Genomic DNA, 22,590 nt, shown 5'->3' with positions numbered 1-22,590 from the left:
CAAATAACTTTGAGCTGAAAACTCAATTAGTTTCTCTGATGCAGCAGAATTGCAAGTTTCATGGACTTCCATCTGAAGATCCTTTTCAGTTCTTAACTGAATTCTTGCAGATATGTGACACTGTTAAGACTAATGGAGTAGATCCTGAAGTCTACAGGATCATGCTTTTCCCATTTGCTGTAAGAGACAGAGCTAGAATCTGGTTGGATTCTCAACCTAAGGATAGCCTGAACTCATGGGATAAGCTGGTCAAGGCTTTCTTAGCCAAGTTCTTTCCTCCTCAAAAGCTGAGCAAGCTTAGAGTGGATGTTCAAACCTTCAAACAAAAAGATGGTGAATCCCTCTATGAAGCTTGGGAAAGATACAAGCAGCTGACCAAAAAGTATCCTTCTGACATGCTTTCAGAATGGACCATCCTGGATATATTCTATGATGGTTTATCTGAGCTATCAAAGATGTCATTGGATACCTCTGCAGGTGGATCTATTCACCTAAAGAAAATGCCTGCAGAAGCTGAAGAACTCATTGACATGGTTGCTAATAACCAGTTCATGTACACTTCTGAGAGGAATCCTGTGAGTAATGGGACGCCTATGAAGAAGGGAGTTCCTGAAGTAGATACTCTGAGTGCCATATTGGCTCAAAACAAAATATTGACTCAGCAAGTCAATATGATTTTTCAGAGTCTGAATGGAATGCAAGCTACATCCAACAGTACTCAAGAGGCTTCTTATGCAGAAGAAGCTTATGATCCTGAAAACCCTGCAATAGCAGAGGTGAATTACTTAGGTGAACCTTATGGAAACACCTATAATCCATCATGGAGAAATCATCCAAATCTCTCATGGAAGGATCAAAGGCCTCAACAAGGCTTTAATAATGGTGGAAGAAACAGGTTTAACAATAACAAACCTTTTCCATCATCCACTCAGCAACAGACAGAAAACTCTGAACAAAATGCTTCTAATTTAGGAAACTTAGTCTCTGATCTATCTAAGACCACTGTGAGTTTCATGAATGAAACAAGAGAATCCGGAAAGTCTAAACCTTGTCTATGGTATTCCGAGTAGGATTCGGTGATTGAATGACTGTGACGAGCTTCAAACTCGTGATTGTGGGGCGTTAGTGACAAACGCAAAAGAATCAATGGATTCTATTCCGACATGATCGAGAACCGATAGATGAATAGCCATGCTGTGACAGAGCATGTTAGCATATTATTCACTGAGAGGATAGGATGCAACCATTGACAATGGTGATGCCTCCAGACGATTAGCCGTGCCGTGACAGGACATTGGATCATTTTCCCGAAAGATGACCGAAAGTAGCCATTGACAATGGGATGCATTACACAAAGCCATCCATGGAAAGGAGTAAGACTGATTGGATGAAGATGGCAGGAAAGCAGAGGTTCAGAGGAACGAAAGCATCTCTATTCGCTTATCTGAAATTCTCACCAGTGATTTACATAAGTATTTCTATCCCTATTTTATTAATTACTTTCGAAAACTCCATTATTACTTTATATCCGCCTGACTGAGATTTACAAGGTGACCATAGCTTGCTTCATACCGACAATCTCCGTGGGATTCGACCCTTACTCACGTAAGGTATTACTTGGACGACCCAGTGCATTTGCTGGTCAGTTACACGGAGTTGTGAACCGTGGTCTTGGCATCATGTTTTTGGCGCCATTTCCAGGAAAAGAAAGAGCAATGAATTTTACATAATTAGAGTGTAATCACGATTCCGCGTACCAGGCTGCATTTGTTAGGGTTAGAAATTAGGGAAATTAGGGATTCTGAATGAATTTGGGGATTTTGGGATTTAGGGTTAGAAATTAGAATTTTATAAAAGAATAAAGGATAGCTATAAATAGGTATTTTGATAAAATTGAAGGGTAGAATAATTTTAAAATCAAATGTACTCTATTAAAAATATTTAGAAACATTATTTATCAACATATTGCTAAGTTCAATCAATTATTTCTAATTTACATTATAAAATGAACATATTAATCATATTTCTATAAAATATAGTTTAAACTCAATATTAATTATTCAAATTAAATAATATAACTTCTCATTAATTTTCTATCTCCAAAACTTTAATTTCAATTTATAAAATAACTAATTATAATAAAAATTGTACACAAATATTAATTAACTTAAACTTAAAGTATTTATAAATATCAATCTAATCATTTCTAATAAAATAATTTCTGAGAGTTCAAATTAATTACATAATTCGTTCAAAATAGAATTTATTTAAATTAAATTATACAATTCTTCTTATTTTTCAATTATCAAAATTATAATTTCAATCATACCAAATATCTAATAAATATTATATAAAAATTCTAATTAATTTAAACTCCAATTATCATGAAACTCCATTTAATTACCTTTAGTAAAATAATTTTCTTAAAATAAAATTATCAACAAATAAAATAAATCACAAATAACTATTTCATTTGATTTTCAAAAACTAGGGTTGTTACAGAAAGACAAAACGCAAAAAGCACAGAAAGTCATCAAAATCACTATCTTCCTACAGTCTATCAGTAAAGAACAAGCATGCATCCCCAAACATCGAAGCACGACAAGTAGAAAGCGTCAAAGATACTTCCTTTTTTAGGATCAAACAAAATTATCACTCAAAGCTTCGAAACCAAAAGCACTAGCAAAAGGAAAAGCGAAAACTCATGCAAAGAGGCAAAGAAACTACAGAACACACCACGATCAGGCATAAGCAAAGGCAAAAAGATCCAAACTTTCTCCAGCCAAAATCAAAACTTTCTCAAAATAAATGGCGTAAAGGAAGGAAGGAAGAAGAACCAAACCTGGAAAATGGGAGAAAAGCTGCAAAAGAAAGCAGAAAAACGGAAGGCGAAATCCAGAATCACCCCTCTTCCACGAAAACAGCAACAAAGCAAGCGTCGTAGGAAGGAGCTATGGACTTAAAGCCAGAAACAGAAAGCGGGAGAGTAAAGGGAGAAGTTACGAAGAAAGAGTGAAGAAGAGAAACCGTTTCCTGAGTGTAAAGTTCAAAAATAAAGAAGTTAAGGGAAACGGGGCAATTAATGCCAAATTAATTGGGGCATTAAACCCTTGCACGTTCCCCATAACAAGGCGCTAATAGAAAAGCACGCACTTTTAGAGAAAAACGTTCTACATTCAAAAAGGTTCTACAAAGGAGGAAGTCGACAAAATGCTCGAGTTTGGCTTCACCCGAGAAGGATCGAAGTCCTAAAACCAAGACTCGACCTCCAAAAGAAAGACCGAGCTCGAGCAGGGGCACTGTTCATACCCTGGGTCGAGCTATCCGACCCGGGATGATCGGCGACAAAGCGACCGACCTCTTCAGGTCAGGCTATCCGACCTCTTCTCAAAGAGGTCGGCCAAATCGACAGGAAAGCCCAATAAGGGGCCCAAATAGAGGAACACGACCCAAATCCAAAGGCCGTCCAAGCCTATAGAGATAAGGGCGGTTCCCTTAAGGATAAACTAACCTCAAAGATAAAGATAAGATAAGATAACTAACTTATCTTATCTAGAAAAGTCACTCTACAACCACTATAAATACACTGGAGCACCCAGGTATAACTCATACTCTGATTCTACTAAAAACCTGCTTAATACCCGTGCTAACTTAAGCATCGGAGTCTCTTGCAGGTACCCCCCACCCTCCGGTGACCAAGGATCAGTAGTGTAGCAAGTCCAACAAGTCGGACACAACAGCTCCGGCCGCCACCAGCCAGCCAGACACGCCATCTCCGACCAGTACAGAAGATCTCATCGGAGATCGACCTCCAGTTTCAAGTAACCCCCAGAACACCTACTCATTTACTTTATCTCCTTCAACTAAGCATGAGGACATGCTAATGCTTAAGTGTGGGGCGGTTGATAAACCATTATTTTATGGTTTATATTGTGTTTAATTGTGTGGTTTTATCAAATCTTTACCCACTTATTCATATGATTAACATGTATTTACAATTTCTTCCCAAAATCACTCCATGGTTGAAAACTTGCTTCTTAGAGACTTTTAATTGCGTATTTTAATTCTCCTTTAGCCCATTCGATGTAGTGATCTGGGTGTTAAGTGTTTCAGGCTTCATAGGGCATGAATGACTTGGAAATTAGAGAGGAGGCTTGCAAAAATGGAAGGAACACAAGAAACTAAGGAGATGACCAGCGAGCAATCACGCGAGTGCATGGCCCACGCGAATGCGCGAAATGGAGAATTCGCAGCGACGCGAACGCGTGCCTGACGCAAACGCGTGGATTGGAGTCTGCACGAATGACGCGAACGCGTGACAAGGAAAATCGCTGAATGACACGAACGCATGGATGACGCGTACGCGTGACCTGCGCAATCTACAAAAATAATAGAATACGCTGGGGGCAATTTTGGGCCGCATTTTGACCCAGTTTTCGGCACAGAAACACAGACTAAACCTAGGAAACATGCTGAGACTCAACACGCATCCACACACATTCAGATTTATTACATTAGGATTACGTCAGTTTTAGATCTAAGTTTTTAGATTTGCATTACATTGATAGTTTATGTTTTTGCTTGGATTTTTAGATGTTGAGAGTCATTACCTCCATTGAAGACATTACTTTAGTTTGTTTCCTTACTCCCTTACTTTCAATTAGTTACTCATTGACTCTGTTTATATAATTATGTTGCGTTTTGAATTTATTAATATATAGAGTTATTTTTATTTTAATTAATTTTAATTCTCTATTCTATTTTATTTAATTATGTCTTCTCATATTTTTATGATTATTAATTTCATGTCATTGGAGTAGAATTTCTACTTAACATGGGGGTTGATTAAGAGGAGATACTTGAGTTGGAATTCTCAAGTGCTTGGGGAAATTGGATGTTGTTAGCTAATTCCATACCTAATAGCACTAAACCTCCCTAAGGGAGAGGACTAGGATTTGAGGGTAAGAGTTAGTTTAATCACCATACTTTTCCTTATTTAGTAAGGGATAACCGAGTGAGAACAACACCCTTTTTACACTACACTTGAGAAGATTCCAACAAGGATAAAAATTCCATTTAATTATTCCCCCAGTCAAGGCCTTTTATTTAGAGTATCAATAATTATTCTTAGTTTATTTTTATTACTTTAATTTTTAATCATTTTAATTACTCGTTATCAAAACTTAATTTTTTTCCTGAAAACCCCTAGTTAATAAAACAGCACTCTTTCATGCAACTCGTTGGGAGACGACCTGGGACTCATACTCCCAGTATTTTATTTCTAAAATTTGTGACAACCCTTTTTAAATTGGTGAGGCAGATCTTAGCCAGTTAAGAGCTATACGTGCAACGCTGTCCTCTTAATTGAAATCTCTAAATTGGTTAATTTCTGCCATGCATCAACCTCTATACTTGAATTTTTTGTAATATATTCTTTGTGATATCTTATTCTGATCTCATATAATAAGTAATAAATTTAGGTGTATATGAGTGATATTTGGGTATATTTCAAATGATTTGGAGTGTAAATTATTTTCTTTTTTATAGGAGATCTGTTTCCTGATAAAGTGAGTTATAAGGAACTTTTCGAGGAGAACAAACTGATTTTTAGAAGGTTCCAAGGGAAGACATTAAAGAATCTAACCGATGAGATGATAAATATCGGTGTTGAGAGTGACCATGATCGCCTAATGTTCAAGAGGATTTTCATCCTTTATATTTAGATGGCGTTCTTGTTGCCAACGACGATAGACAAGGTATCTCCTGTGCACCTAGCTCCAATTTTTTAGATGGACAAAATAACAGATGGCAATTTGGGAGCCCTTGTGCTCAATTTCATCATCAAAGGCATAACTAATTACCGTATGAAAAAGAAAAAAATTGATTGACAGCTGCCTCTATACCCTGATGATAGTGTATTTCCATCTATCAATATACGTAGAGAAGAAGGGAGAAGCAATCCCTGGACCTCCCTGGGTTAGCCACTAGAATAGAGAGCCACTGTTTACAAGAATGAGAGCAGAGATAGATGGTCATATGGTAACCAAATAGAATACCTTCTCTAGTTTGGGTGTATTTTAATTATTTAGATCGGGTAAACTAACGTTTCTACTATTTTAGGGCCTCGTTAAGAAGGCAGAAACAAAAAAGAAGTTGAAGGAATTGAAAGAAAAAGAAAAGAAAGAAAAAAACAAAAAAAAAAAGAAGAAGACAAGTTCATCCGAGAGTGATCCATCGGAGAGTGAACTTGATTTTTCTTCTGAGTCCGAGTCTAAAGAGGACTCAGTGGAACCAAGAAGGAAACAGCCCACCAGAATGGTCAAAAAGTAAGTAATATTTTTGGGTGTATTTTGTCACTTTTAAGGTGTTTTTTACTAATGATTGTTTTTCTTCCAGAATGGAATCCAGAAAAAGGAAGCAGATCTTAGAGGATTCCACTTCAGAAAGTGAAAGTGAATCCAATAATGAGTAAGATTCTAAAATTATCATTGCTTTCTTTTCTGTTTATTTTAAATATTTGATGTATTAATAGAGTATTTCTCATTTAATTTCATAAGTGAAGAATCGTTGCCAATTACAAAACAAAAACCAAAGAAAAAAATTCAGACTCCCCCCAAAAAGTATGCATTGCTTTCGAGAGTATTTTATCAGCAATTTTGTTGTGTTTGTCTGATTCATAATTTTTCGATTTCCAGGATGCAATCCAAAAAGAGAAAGCACATTGTTGAGGATTCGTCTTCTGAAGAAAAAATTCAATCCTATGATTGTAAGAACCGGCATAACTATTTTAATAAAATAATAATTTGAAAATTTAAAGGTGAAATTTGGTTTCAATGAATTTTTCTGAGTTGAAAAATGTATCCTTTTCAAAAGGTTTTTGTAAAAATGCGTACTGGCACTTAGGTCGGTAGTACCGGCTCTAGTCCGTCCAGTATTGTGTATTTTGGAAGATAAGATTTTGAAAATTGATTTATTATTTTGAAAGGACAAAAATAAGTTAGAATTGAAAGTCAGGCACTAATCTTTCTAGTTTTTGGCCCAAAGTGGGCCAAACGGACCTAAAATGCTAACGGGTTGGACCGGGCACAAACCGGGTCCAAGGTTCAACATATAAGTGAGTTAATGACCAACTCAGCTCATTTTCACCCTCCACAAAGAGAGAAACACAGATTGAGAGAGGAGGTGGTGGTACTATTCATCATCACCTTCCGGGAGCCATAACTTGAGCTACGGAGCTTCGATGGACGAGCTGTTTGCGGTCACGCAAACCTCTCATCAAGCTCTTTGTTTCTTGGTAAGCAAATATGGTAAGATATCGTGTCTCAAGCTCCAGTTTCCAGCCCTAGAATTTCTGCATTTTTGGGTTATAGTTTTGAGTAGATTTTGTGGTTTTGCTTGTTTAGGTGATCTCTAGTAGCGGGTAATTGTTGGGCTTTGCCCCAATCACTATTGGATAAGTTAAGAAACCTCTATATCCTTGCAGGTTAATGTAGTGTGAGCTTTAGTTGATAATGTATGGTTATGTTGTATGTATGAAGCTAGTTTTTAGAGTTGGTGGTGGCTTTTGGTTTGGCTTTGATAGTTTGGAGCTTGATGGAAGCTTGATTGGAATCAAGTTTGGTGTTTGAGCATATTGGGAATCAGCCAAGGTATGGTTTTGGTTTCTTTTATGCAATATGTAATGTTTCGTGAACCTTAGGCTAGTTGACCTTAAGATAGGATTGGATGTTTGGGTGTAAGTTTAATTGTATGTGATTTTGATGTTGGAAGATAAGTTGTATGGTGGTGATGATGATATAGAGTTTTGGGATGTGGAATATATGATTTTTGATGTTAATTGTTGGTATTTAATGACTATGAAGGTTGATGATGAATGTTGTGATTTATTATTGTTGATGAGGGTTTGTTGATATGGTTGATGATTAATGATGAATGTTGATGTTGTTGGTAATTGAAGGTGAGTGTTGACTTTGTTGATAAATGATGTGGATTATGAATTTTGGATGATGATAAATTGATGCTTGGTGTTTATAAGTATTAATGGTGATTTGTTATATTGATGAATAATGAGGATTATGAGAATTCATGGTAATAAGTTAATGTCAAATGTTTGTGATGGTTTGGATTGAAGGATATCGATGATTATGATGTGTGATGATATATGTTGATGATGATTTTGGATTTTGGATCTTGTGGTTAGTGTGGAAATTAGATGGTGGTTGAGGAAATTTGATGTGAACTTAGGTTGAATTTTAAAATTGGATGAGGTGAGTATTAAATGGTATAGATGATTGAATGGTTGATTTTTGAGAAATGAGTGGTAGGAACCTTTGTGTTGTTTTGGTGTTGTTTGGAATGTGAGTAGTTTGGTTTTGAATTGAGAGATTTAGTGAATTTGAGTTTTTAAGGTTTTTGGTAAAAATGAGTTTTGGGCTAACTTTGACAGATCATATCTTGAGCTACGATTTTTAAAATTGAATGATTTTTGTATCAAAATAAATATAATTCAAAGAGCTTGAAAGCGGTATCAATTTTGTAGAAATATGAATTTTGTAGAGAAAGATATGATCGTTGAAAGTTCGTATTCGAAATCTGAATTTTGTCGGTTTATGTGCGCACGCACACCCTGTGTATTTTTGAAACTGTGCACACGCACACTCTTGTGCGTACGCACACATGGGGATATGGTTGTTGTTGGGAGCGCTAGCACGCTTTGTGCGCGCACACAACCAATGAAGTTTTGCAAGCTATGCGCACGCACAGCCTTGTGCGCACGCACACGTTAGAAGGTGCACTCTGTTGAGGGCGTTCACACGCATTGGGCGAATGATCAGAGTTGGAAATTTTTGCTCCTGTGCGTATGCACACCTCTATGCATACGCACACTTTACGAAAATCCTCCTGGGCGTGTGTACGCACAACCCTATGCGAACGCACACTGCCCTATTTTTCAAAGAAAACTTTGTTTTTAACTATTTTACCTTCCCAGCGAGCTTGTAAACTTCCGTAACACTTGTTTAAAATCTTTTTGTTAGTTTTAGGTCCTTGGATCAAGGGGAAAACAATAAAGTGATAAAAAAGGTATTTTTTAGTTATGAGTTTAGAGCCGGTGACCTAGGTTTGGAAGGTTTGTGTAATTTCTAGTTGAACTGGTGAATGTGGAGTTGTAAAGTATACGGTTGAAGATATTTTTGAGAAATAGAATTGCTTATGATGAACTTGAGAAATATGAATGTTTAAGGATGTTAATGGAAATTGATAATGCTTTTTAATGAGCTGAGGACTCAAAAAGGAATGATGATCTTGTTGAATGTTGAGAGTGTGCCACGCACTATATCCTTGGGTTAAGTACGATAGTGTGCAGGGTATTATGACCCTGGGATTCAATTATGATTAATAACCTTTTTTGCTGCAAGAGTGTGCCAGGCACTATACCCTTGGGTTACTGATGACACGGAAAATCACATCCCCACAACTACCAGCAAGTGTACCGGGTCGGATCAAGTAGTAAGACTCACAACAGTGAGGTCGATCCCACAGGAATTCATGGATCAAGCAATTTTAGTTGGGTGATGAGTCTAGTCAAGCTAATATTTGAAAGAGTTTGGTGAAATTTATGGGACAAAATATAAATTGCAAGAAAGTAAAGCACAAAATGTAAAGGACTGAGAAATTTAAATGCTGGAAAGTAAAGGACAGAAACTTAAATGGCACAAGTACTGGAAAATTAAATGCTGAAAAGTAAAAGGGCAGAAGCTTAAAGTGCAAGAAACTTAAATGAGATGAATCTTAAATTGCAAGAAATTAAAGGCAAGAATGTAAATGACAATGGAAATTAAATTGCATGAAATGTAAAGGGCTTTGGGTGCCGTAAAATCAAAGGAAGCAGTAAACCAACGCAATAAGGAAATTCAATGAAACTAAAGTGAAGAATATCAAAGAGAAAGATTCATTAGGGATTGGAGATATTATAATCCATCATAAATAAATGGGTCTCAACTTCATTCTCAATTATATGAAGTAGATCTATGGCGGATTGTATTTGATTGAGTCCCAATTTCTTGGCAACCCAATCTCTCTAATCACAATCAATTTGGCAATTCCTTGATCCAATTGTAATGAGAAGAGGTCAAGTGCTTATCTCTTATCCATGAGCCACACAAATTCTCAAGATCTCAATTCCTTCCAAATGGTGTTGATCAAGAGAATTGTGAAGGATAGAGCTTCAATTCTAATTTCAATAAATCCCCTTCCAAGGCTCACAAAGAAATTCAATAGATGCAAACCCCCTTCCGGAGTGAATGGATCTCAATAAACATAGAAGTCATCCTTTAGCTACAACAAGCAGATTGAGAAGAAAAAGAATTTCATTCAATCATGTGAATTACAATAGAGCTCCTCCCCCTAATGATGTGGGGTTTAGTTCATCATTGCTCAATCAAAACAAAAAGGAAAGTACATGAAAAGTAAAAGAAAGTACAAAGAAAATGATTCAGGGTTTCCCAATTAGGGTCCCTTCCTCCCAGCCTCTTTTCTAACTACAAAATCTATCCTATTTATCCACTTTCCAAAACAATCTTCAAGTCTTTGGATGTGGGCTTTGGCCTCAGTTGAAGCAAGTTAGGAGTGGCTCTTTGTCATGTTGACAGTGGCATTAGTTCACTAACGTTCACACTTGCATGGGTGCGATTTGGAATGAAAGTTGATGCTGGCGTTGGTGACCAACGTTTGTGCACTAACGGTTGCACAAACGTTGGGTGCATAAGCCACTTTGGGCATCGCCACTGATATTGGTACCCAACGTTGGTGCACCAACATTCTCCTGGTCACGCGTGCGCATCACCCACGCGTACGCGTCAAAGCTATTTTTTTTGTCTTATCACGCGTGTGCGTCGCCCATGTGTGCGTGAGATTGGCTAATTTGCCACTTTCTCGCATACGCGTCATCCACGCATACGCGTCACATCAAATTTTTCCAACTCCAACTTGAGATTTTATCAAGACGTTGGCGTGCAACGTTGGGGAGCCATGCTTGGGCGACCAACGTTGCTTGTTAGGCTTTGGAACGTTGGTGAGCAATGTTGGTGAGCCAACTTTGGCCAGCAACATTGCACCTCCGTTGCAGCAATGTTGTTAGCAACCTTGGTGAGCCAAACACTACAAGAAAACACGTTTTTTGCCACGCTTTTAAAGCGTGGCAAAAAGCTCAAAAAATCGTGGCGATAGCTTTTCGCCACGCTTTTTGAGCAACCGCCACGCTTTTGAAAGGGTGACCTATCAAATGGTGGCGGTTGCTCTATCGCCATGCTTTTTGCAGCCTATTGCCACGCTTTTTGTTTGCCACGCTTTTTTACAAACTGCCACTTGTAAAAGCGTGGCTATAGGTGGGAAATACGGCCACGCTTATAAAGCGTGGCGATAGGCGGAGATATGGCCACGCTGTAAAAGCGTGGCGATAGGGTAGATCTGGCCACGCTTTTCAAGCGTGACAGTAGACCAGATATGGCCACGCTGTAAAAGCGTGGCGATAGGGTAGATCTGGCCACGCTTTTTAAGCGTGACAGTAGACCAAATATGGCCACGCTTTTAAAGCGTGGCGAAAGCATGGTAGTAGAGGAGATTTGGCCACGCTTGAAAAACGTGGCGAAAAAGCTTAGATACAGCCACGCTTCCTAAGCGTGGCAATAGACAGAGATATGGCCGTATGGCCACGTTTTTAAAGCGTGGCGAAAAAGATGGTCAGTAACCTAATTCCCTTTTTAATCTTCATAAATATATAAAACCTAATATGAATTCATAGATAATTTTATAATTTAGTCAATAACCAATTATCAAGTAATCCAACTTTCATAAAATTGTCACCAAAATAAGTGTGTGATCACATAACAACATACACTAACAAAATACCAAAAGTGAAAATCATAACTACTCATGAATTCCTAATACATGAATTAGAATTCCTAATCAAAGTCATCTTCAAAATACCAAAAGTGTGAAATTCCTAATACATGAATTAGAATTCCTAATCAAAGTCTTCTTGTACTTCATGCATCATCATTGCAAGGTAAATTGTTTTGACCTGTGCCCTGCAAAATAAAAAACACAAATGAACAACTACAAATTGATTTGGCTTTCCTGGCCAGAGCACCCGAAAATCCATTCTCGGACTCATTCAGGTTCTTCATGGAAGTATATTCATAGGCTCTTGAATCCTATATTTACAAGTAATACCATTTTGAATAATCAGAATGGTGCACTAAAAAGAATGCGAGTTTAAGAGAAGAAAAGAGAATGTAGGCATATGCTAAACAAGCATCTTCAATCTTCAATGCATTGATATAACATATTCAAAAAAACAGAAAATGCATAATATTTTCAGTAGATGTATGTTATTTTCATCTGCTTTTTGAGCATGACAAGCTTGGAACTATAATTATGTGGACATCATCAAAGCAACTAAACAGCAGGCAGAAGCTTTAACATGTGGACTAATATCTAAATGGAAGAAGTCATCAAATGTATTACAGACATAAACAATCATAGTAGAAAAATACAGACATACACAAAAATATTACACTCTAAAAGACCAGAGACATTACTGGTAATAAAGTCTTTTAAGGAGTCAAAATAACAGAGTTCATATCCACAGTCCACTGCACTTTAACTTATCTCCTCTAGGTCCAGGCTGATCTCCATTTTCACATTGCCACTATTTATTCAGAGTTTCAGACCATATTGCAAGCTTTTTTATTTCTAATCCAGCGGTTTCAGTCACTGAATCTCCATTTACTAGCAGGATATTTTTCTTTCTTCACTTACAATCCTAAATTTGTTCTATCCTTAGTCAACTAGAGATCAACTAACCTGGTCAAGCTAAGTAGGACTTCTATAGATAAAACTCCTCCAGCTAGTAAATACAAGACTTGAATAGACTTTATCAAAGTGAAATAGCACTCACCTTTTTTGAAATTGAAGCCTACTATTTGACTATTTCTCTCTCAATTTTATCTCTTTTTTAACAAAATAAAGAATGTGAATCATGCCACAATTTTACCTACATCATCTTTGTGTGGAATGTGAGTTGCTTCGGAGGAGCGAGGAGTATTTTTTGCTTTGCTACTTGAGGTATCCACAGGAGAATCTTGGGCAGCTTGAACTAAGGCTGTTACCTCTTCATTGTTCATTCCAGGGCTGAGTTGGTGCACCAATATCTTTAATAAACCACATACACCATCCATCTTCTTCTCTAATGATGAGACCTTAGTGTTATATTCAACTTTTATGTGGTGAATCTCCTCATCTTTTTTAAGAGAGCTTCTTGTAATCGAAGCCCCATAACAACGAAGTCGACCTGGTTGGTCCTTTCCTAACACTCCTACAAATGCATCCTCTTCATTTTCTCCTGCTTCTAAGCGGTTCTGAAGTTCAGTCTATCAAAAAGCAACAACCAATAGAGTTCAAAGTCGCATTAACTCAATTTAGATAGAAATCACATCAGAATTAATGTACATATCCAAAATACAAATACAAACAACTCACAATTGTGGCTTGTGTTTTAGCATCAATTTCTTTTCCTTTTTTACTTGTGCGAGTTGCTATGAAAACTTCAGCCCTTGATGGTTCTTCACTGTTCTCTTTAGAGTCACGCTAAAATACATAGAGAAAAGTTTACATGAAGCATACTAACTAGGCAACTACACCATGAATACATATAAAAGAGAAATCACAAAGAATAAGTTATATTACCAGCTGCTTACGCACTATTCCAAAATTTGTGGATCCCATTCGGTGAGGACATGTTTGTTTTAACCTATTTTCAGTATTCTTAGCAGAGATAGCCTAAATATAAAGAATCAATGAAGAATCAATTTCTTCCAAAACACTTAAGTTTAGGAACATGAAGAATCAATGATAGTATGCTTGATGGTATAGGAAAAAATAAAAGGCAATGTTACCTTGATGGCCGAAGACTCCAATACCGAATTAGTTTGCGAAATTGAACCTCGGGAATCTCTAATGGCCGGTTCTTTATCATTTCTTTCTTTGTCTTGTACTTCACAAAATGCTCTTTTTTTATTTCTCTCTTATATTTTTTCCATGCACCACAAAATCCCCGCATTACCCACGACTTTGAACTTATGGGAAGAATGAACTTTTGCTATGCAACACAACACATTAGAATATCAACAGTTAGCACAAATAACGTGACAAATAAATTAACAAAAAATTATCTATAATGCCATATTTACATACATTGGCATACTCCCACATTTCCTCTTTGAGTTTACTAGGCACACCATGCCAACTAGTATATAACAAAGCCACAAAACGAGGGTTTCTAACTGTTGTGCCCAATAGTTGGTTGAGGTCAGATACAACCTCGTTGGTTGGACCTACAGGCTGCCCTTGAAAAAATTCCACCTCCCGTCGATCATTAAAATCTGTGGCATGAAGCTTTTTGCACGTAGTTTTTCCACGGGTTTTCTTCTTAATTGTGCCTAAGTCCGAATAAAATAACATAATTCAATTGAGAAGTAATATAAGCTCTAATTAGACAATAAAGTAAACAAGAAAAGTACCTTCATTACTAGTTTGTCCTCCACTACCCGCATCATTTGCATTATCATCAAGCTCATTTTCTTCATCTTCCTCATCTTCTTCATCTTCCAAATTTATCCCATGTACCTTAAAATACATGTCAAGACTCATTCCTTTTTTATTTGAAGTTGCACTCATCTCGCTTGTATCTTCTCCGTCATCATCAGAATTTATATCATTTTGATCCATGGCATCAGGTTCAGCAGTCCTTTGATTCCTAGTTTTAGAGTTCTTTTCAACTTCAAACATTGTCCCATTTCCATTATGCGTGCATTCTTGAAAAAGTGCCGTTGGTTGAGCCTTCCTTGTTTTCTTCGAAGTCCTAAGTTGCTCTTCAAATGCATCCTCCACTATTGTGATGGGTTGTTTGCTTGTTGGATCCTTTGGAGCTTGAGCTTGCAAGCTAACCTTCTCATTTTCAGCCATGATCCTTTCTCTCTTAATATTGTATTGTTTGAGCAATTCAGCACTTGACTTCACTTGTGTAACCTCAAAGGAATTGTTTTTTTTTGGGCTTTTTCCTTTCATTTTTTGGCCTAAGGTAAGTATCCATTTTCTCTTAGTGATCTCCCCTTTTTCTATTCTACATACACAAAATAATAACAATTAATAAAATGCTAACTAAATAATAATTAAATGAGCATAATCAACTGAAGCAAGTAATTAACTAAGGAAAACAACTAAGGAAAGTGGGTTGTTTAGGATTCTACCAAAAACACTTGTCAAGATGTTTCAGAGTCAAAGTCATCCATGTACTCATATTCGCTTTCCTCGTCTTCCTCACAATATTGTTTGGCAAACATGTTTTGATCCATATCTATAATAGTTGCTCGTAGATCATTCCTCACTAGATCAATTTCGCCATTATCATTTAGAAGACTTGGAATCACTTCAGGTTCGCATGGCTCCCTTGCATATATTATGGGAGAATCAGACTCAAGGTCATCACTTACCCTAAATAAATCTCTTGGAATTGTTTTCATAACATAGTGCTTGTCCCTAACATATGGGTCTTGCACATAAAAGCATTGGTTTACTTGAGATGCCAACACAAATGGTTCTTCTTGGTAGCATTTTCTATTGAAATACACATATGAAAGACCAAAGTTGTCTTTTGCAACTGTATACCACTCACACTTAAACAAGACTACCTTAAATTGGCCATAATAATCTAACTCAAACATATCAACTATTCTACCATAGTAGGCTACTTTTGCTTCAATTGGGTTCTTATCTTTCACACTAGCAAAACTAGGAGTCAATGCCTCTAATGTGACACCACTATTTTGAGTTTTACGTCTCACATCACGGTGCCTTGTATGGAACCTATACCCATTGATAATATAACCTGAAAATCTTTTTGCAACTTGATTTGGACCCCTAGCCAACCCTTTTGCCCAATCAGGCACATCCTTTTTCATGGCACGAATTTTAAACCATTCTGAAAATTGTTGACTGCGGTCCTTGGCTTTCTCCCACTTTGTTGTTCGTGGATTGTTATCATTAACTGCCTCCTCATGCTCTCTGAAGAGATTAAATATTCATAGTCTTAGTTTTTAGTAAGGTTAAATATGATGATTTCAATCTAACAAATGATAATGAATCGAAGAAAATACCTCATGTAGACTTCGATCTTATCACAATTGTTTAGAATGTATGCATGACCTTTTATTTCTGATTTTTCATCTAAAATAAACAAATCTCCCATTCTTCCACCAAGAGGACATCCTTTGCTTGGAAACAAACTAGGAGTTCGCACCTCATCTGAAACACACTCATCGTTGTTCCGAGGGATTCTATTAAATCTTGTATGAACATCTTCATGCAAATATCTTGAGCAAAAATTGATACACTCATTCGCCAAATATCCTTCGGCAATAGATCCTTCTGGACGACTTCTATTACGAACATACGATTTTAGTGTGCACATATACCGTTCAACAGGGTACATCCAACGATATTGAACTGGACCACCTAACCTCACCTCATTTGCCAAATGAATAGGCAAGTGCACCATTATGTCAAAAAAGCTAGGAGGGAAAATCCTCTCCAATTGGCACAATGTCTCAGCAATCTCTGCTTCTAAGTTAACTACCTCATCCAAGCTAATTACTTTCTGACATATTCGGCGAAAAAATGAACATAATCGAACTAGAGCGATGGCAACATGGTCAGGAAGTATGCTCTTGATTGGTACTTGCAACAAGTAATGCAACATGAAATGAGCATCATGGGTCTTGTAACCAGAAATCTTCTTTTTTGTTTCATGCACACATCGAGCAATATTGGAAGCGCTACCGTCTGGTAATTTTGCCGCTTTCAACACACTACAAAAGATTGTTTTCTCTGCTGGAGTCATTGAAAAGCATGCCTTTGCTAACTTAGTTTTTTTTCCATCCTTCGTATCTCTTGGTTGAAGGTTCTTCCTGATACCCATATCTTTAAGGTCAAAACGAGCAGCTGCATGATCTTTCGTCTTTCCGGGAATATCTAAAAGAGTTCCAATTATGCTATCAACTATATTCTTCTCTATGTGCATGACATCAAGGTTGTGTCTAAACATGTTGGACTTCCAATATGGTAACTCAAAAAAGATTGACCGTTTTTTCCAATTTGATATGCCATTCTTTGATCTCTTTTGCTTCTTCCCAAAAGAATTATCTACCTCTCGCAATATATCAAATACAGCTGAACCTTCTAACAACTGTGGTGGAGACCTGAGTTCAGTTTTTCCATTGAAAGATCTTTTGTTATGCCTCCATGGATGATTCATGGGTAAAAACCTTCGGTGATCCATATAAACAGTCTTGTGACTATGTTTCAGATAGATAGAAGAAGTTTCATCATTACAGCATGGACAAGCCAATTTTCCCTTTGTACTCCACCCAGATAACATAGCATATGCAGGGAAGTCATTAATTGTCCACAAAAGGCACGCTCTCATGTTGAATGTTTTGTTTTCTTTCGAATCATATGTTTCGACACCTGACTCCCATAATTCTTTTAATTCTTCAATCAATGGTTGAAGATAGACATCAATGTCATTTCCCGGTGATTGTGGTCCAGGAATAAGTAAAGATAGCATAAAATAATCAGGCTTCATGCTCATCCAAGGGGGTAGATTATACACCATCAGAACAACAGGCCATGTACTGTGTGTACTGCTCAAAGTTCGGAATGGATTGAATCCGTCGCTTGCTAACCCAAGTCTCACATTACGAGGCTACTTTGCAAAATCTTCATGTCGATTGTCAAATGCTTTCCAAGATTCACCATCGGCAGGATGCCTTAAGGACCCGTCTTTAACACGCTCATTGTGATGCCAAGACATAGCTTCGACAGTTCTTGTGCACATAAAAAGCCGTTGAAGTCTGGGAATCAAAGGGAAATGCCTTAGAGTTTTCGCAGCAACTTTGCGAGGCTTTCTAGATGAGGTAACATCATCCTCTTCTTCATGATGCTCAATATAACGGGATGTTCTACAGACATGACAAGATGAGTCATTCTCATACCCGTTCCGATACAACATGCAGTCATTGCGACATGCATCGATCTTTTGGTAGTCAAGACCCAAGTTCTTCACCATATTCTTGGTTTTATCAAAAGAAATAGGAATATTCAAATATGGCATTGCTTCTTTCAATAATTCCAAGAGAGAAGTAAATGACGCATTACTCCAACCATGCAAGCATTTTAACAAGTAAAGACGAATGGTAAAGGATAATCTTGTGAATCCTTTACACCCGGGGTATAGTTCTTAGCTTGCCTCGTCTACCAATTTATAAAATTCTTTTGCACATTCGTTAGGCCCCATGTTTTGTCCGTCAACTTGTGTATTATCTCGAAATCTATCACGTAACAACTCATCAATGTTATCATTGCAGTTATATTCACCGCCTATGTCACTGTCAATATCCATAGCAAAAAGTGATTCCCCATGATTAAACCACCGCTTATAACCTTTTACAAAACCGTGGCATATTAGATGATCGTATACGTCATCTCTCTTTAACCAGAATATATTACAACACTTTGCACAAGCGCATTGAATTTCTTCCCCTTGAGGAACTCCCTTTGATGAGAAAGAAAAGTGTAAAAATCTTTCTACACCAACTTGATATTCTTTCTCATGACGTGGTGTATCCATCCAGTCTTTCGACATATCCATCGAAAACCTATATATTTCACGTAGATAGCTAAGTTTCTAAATTGAAGTCCTTACTGTTCGTCTCACTAACTGCAAATCTAGCTTCCTACTTAACTAAGAGACAATATTGTGCAAGCCTCGAAAATACTTTGAAGGCATTAGACATAAAATAACAGAGAAAATTGAATTTTAGCAATGCTTAAAGAAGTGCCTAAAGTGATGAGTGCCTCAGGAAAGCACCAAGTTGCACGCATGACATCAATAACAAATTAATAGATGTATTTAAATTTGCATAAACCAACCTTAATTACTGTCTTAATCCGTTCCACAACAGCAACAAAATGGTAGCATAGCAGAAGTAGAATTAGAGAGGTAGCAGCGTCAGCGAACAGCTACTCGGCAGCAGCAGATTATTATATTACCACAGCAGCAGCAGAACAAAGAAGTGGCAGTAGTAGTGGATAGATAACTATCGAAAGCCTGAACAAAAATAGACTAAGACTTAAGTAAATATTAAAATATAAATATGTTTAATATTTTTTAGTATAAATAAATCATTTTTTAACAAATAAATTTTATTAGTAATTATTCACATGTTCGATCATGAGATAAAATGAAACAATTATCTCTCCTCAAGTGGCTACAAACATCTAACACTATAATAAGCTACATTGAAACCCAAACAACTAATTAAAAATAGCATGAGAGTAGAATGTCCTTAAATGACCTAATTCATTTAATAGTATTTAATAGCATTCCCAATTTTAAAATATTATTTTTCTAAATCTATTTTTTCTTAGACAAAAAAGTGAAGGAATAACCATTTTTATCTAAAGCTTTTTTTTCTATATAAAAGAATTATACAACAAAACTTACTTAAGTTGGTCAAGTAATTAATTTATTGTCTATTTAAGTAAGTGTTAAAAATTTGAATTCCTTCTTATATATATAATAATCTATTGGCTAACAACAAATTTTAAAAAGAAATTTGTGACGAATTAGTTCTTACCCTTATAAATTGAAAGATGCTATGAAAAATAAAAAACTATATAATTTTATAAAAAAATAGAATGACATTATAATTATAAATATAAATAAATGATATAAAGGGAAAAGGAAGAAGAACAGTGGAATGTGGATGTATGTGCTCCAATTTATGTGGCGTGGAAAAAAAAAGGAAACAAGAAAAAAAGAAAAAAGAATAATGAAAGTTTTATGTTCAGTGTGGATGAAGCTACTACTTTGGTCCAGGCTCCACACCTTAAAACTAAGCAATAAACTGCAAAATCTGTGACTAATGGCAGAGAAGACTGAGTAGGGAATGACAGAGACGAAGGCACCAGCAGGGAGGAAGGACCAAAGCCAAAACAGTGGAACCTCTTCAAACTTGTTCTTCTTCTCTCTCAATAGCTTCAGTGTTGTTATTGGTTGTTACTGCAAAAATAATACTTCCAATGTTATTCTATATATTTTCAGGCTTTTTTTTTGCTAAAAGAAAAGAAAAGGACGTGTGTACTATACTTGAATTAACAATAGACAATATAATAATAGTGCATGATTGAGAAATGCAAATACAAATTCAAATGGCTGTTCAGAATTTCAGATTATATTAGATAATGGCAACACAATGCAAGCATCAGAAACCACATCAAAGTAGGCACACAATGTTTTCTATCACAAACAAATGAATAACCTCAATCTCTCAGAATTAGCAGAAATCCTTCTCACTGAAAACATCAATTTAATTTCTATTTACTTTCAGATATCCAATGTTTTAGGCCACAATCCCATGTGCTTTTGTACAATGTGAAATTAATTTAATTATTTACTTAATAGTGAAAAGAAAATGAAAAATAAGATCCATGAATAATTGTTGCAAAAGAATCCAAGTGCAATTGCATGATCACACAACAATTTCCCAATGCCAAGCAAATTTAGGCAAACCCCCCCCCCCAAAAGAATCCAAGAATGAACATCATATATGCATGCATAGAAAGTGAGCAGAAGAGGAAATGCAAATTGAGAAATCAGCAGCAGCCAATGATTAAGGATGTAATGAGCATGAATGCATAATGAGCACAAAGAATCTCAACAAGGAAACGAGTTGCTAACACATGGCACAAAGCAGCAACACTTAATAAACAACAGCAGTAAATAGCATGTTTCCCAGGTTCAAGCAAGCACCAAACAGAATTCATATGACTTAACCAGTTCCACAAACTAAAATCATTGCAGTTCATATAATATGGACCAAGCAACAAGCAGAGCAGAACTCAGCAACAACAAACCAAGAAAAATTAATGAAACAGTAACACTTCCACAGCATCTATTTTGGACAATGAAAAAAAATACAACAAACAGCAATCACAGGTCCAGAATTCAACACCAAAATAGCACAATAAACAAGTTCATCTAGGACAACTTTCAGAGGAAAGACAAATTCATTCCGAACAGCAGCAGTAAACAAAACAAAACCTACATCCACTAACCAGTCCAGATTCTCTAACCACCTAATTCAACTAAACTAAATTAGTTGAACTAAACAAGCTAAACAGAATGAGCTAAACCAGATTAATCAAACAGAAATAAAATCAAATGAGATGAAAGGGGAACCTGGAAAGCAGAGAATTGGAGCAGGGGAAGGGAAGGGAAAACAGTAAAACAGGGTCTCGTAGTGGCTCTTAACAGAATCTTGGACAAGTGCCCCGAGAGTGCCATGCTGAAAAAGAATAAAGGTAACTAATTAGTTCAAATAAACGATATCATATCAAGTATTGATAAGTAAGACGATTGTATGAATATCTTAATATTCATTCACAAAGTCACAATCCACCAATAGAAATGACATCATATAAAGTCAGTAACTTAAAATCTCTTTAGGGGAAAGCTAATAATAAATAAGGCCATTAGAGGTGAAAATACTGTTTAGGCAAAAGGCAACAAACAGTGAGAATTAATGGAATACCAAAACCAGTAAGAAAACACACTTTTTATGTGACTTCAGCATCTTTCATCAGAAGCGAGTTTTTATGCAAAGTGGAGAGAAGAATCCAAAACAAAATACAATTGACGCTAATAAGTAACGTTAAATAGTCCTTAAAATGGGACAGAAAGTTTGAACCATGTTAGATAACATTTATATTTAATAGAAATGAGTGACGTTAGTCCCTTTAAATGAGCACGGGAGTTTCAACCATATCATCTCACAGACGTACACACATACTGGCACATATAATCACTTAACAAGCATCAAGCGGAGAATTAAAAAGAAATAAAAAAATGCTAAGATGCTGGTCTTAACAATGCAACTGTTTTAGGCTCCCAGGCCACCATTGTATTATTCAAGACACACAAACAAAGTGATGATGAAATAATGCTCATTCATCATCGTCCACACAAATTAAGTAATACTCTTAACTTAAAAAACACCGATCCACCAAATAAAATTAAAATAAAAAAAAAACTAGTATAAAATTAATGTTTGGTTCTAGTCAACTTCTATAATTCGATTTATCAGCATAAAACATGGTTTTGACTTCAATCATTCACAACTGCACAAGGAAGAAGATATATTTCACTCTTTCTAACACCAACACGAGTAAATTACAGAAGCCTTCTGTCTCACGTGGCTGAGACATTTCATTCATCATCATCAGCATTCATCATAGTAGGAAAAAGTCCATGGAATCCATTATTACCCGCGAACAACATATATTAACAGTCAACATAAGATATCGAAAATCAAAGGAGAATATAGTGAATAGAGTGCACCTTTGTGGCTTTCTCATTCCAGAAAAAAACCACGTACGTCCACAGCATCGCAAGCAACGCGTCTTCAGCATTAT

At 36.4% G+C, this 22,590-nt stretch overlaps 1 protein-coding gene, 1 non-coding gene and 1 pseudogene across 2 annotated transcripts; all 3 read right to left on the bottom strand.

Moving 5' to 3' along the window:
* Window positions 1-293: 293 nt before the first annotated feature.
* On the bottom strand, window positions 294-401 carry LOC148552743 (small nucleolar RNA R71). The gene has a single exon (XR_015893861.1). It is a non-coding gene; the product is annotated as a small nucleolar RNA R71 (small nucleolar RNA).
* An 11,643-nt stretch (window positions 402-12,044) lies between these two features.
* Window positions 12,045-13,785, bottom strand: LOC107607333 (uncharacterized). The gene is made up of 4 exons (XM_088492861.1): window positions 13,747-13,785; window positions 13,540-13,647; window positions 13,059-13,430; window positions 12,045-12,212 (listed from the first exon to the last, which is right to left on the bottom strand). Exons 1-4 carry the CDS (start codon window positions 13,783-13,785, stop codon window positions 12,045-12,047), a joined length of 687 nt encoding a protein of 228 aa, XP_088348987.1.
* A 1,535-nt stretch (window positions 13,786-15,320) lies between these two features.
* LOC107607335 (uncharacterized) lies at window positions 15,321-18,745 on the bottom strand (annotated as a pseudogene).
* Window positions 18,746-22,590: the final 3,845 nt, after the last annotated feature.

This window comes from Arachis ipaensis, chromosome B7, assembly GCF_059453495.1.
Source record: "Arachis ipaensis isolate K30076 ecotype BB chromosome B7, ASM5945349v1, whole genome shotgun sequence".
Taxonomy (NCBI): Eukaryota; Viridiplantae; Streptophyta; class Magnoliopsida; order Fabales; family Fabaceae; genus Arachis; species Arachis ipaensis.
This window is presented reverse-complemented; position numbering and strand designations above follow the sequence as displayed.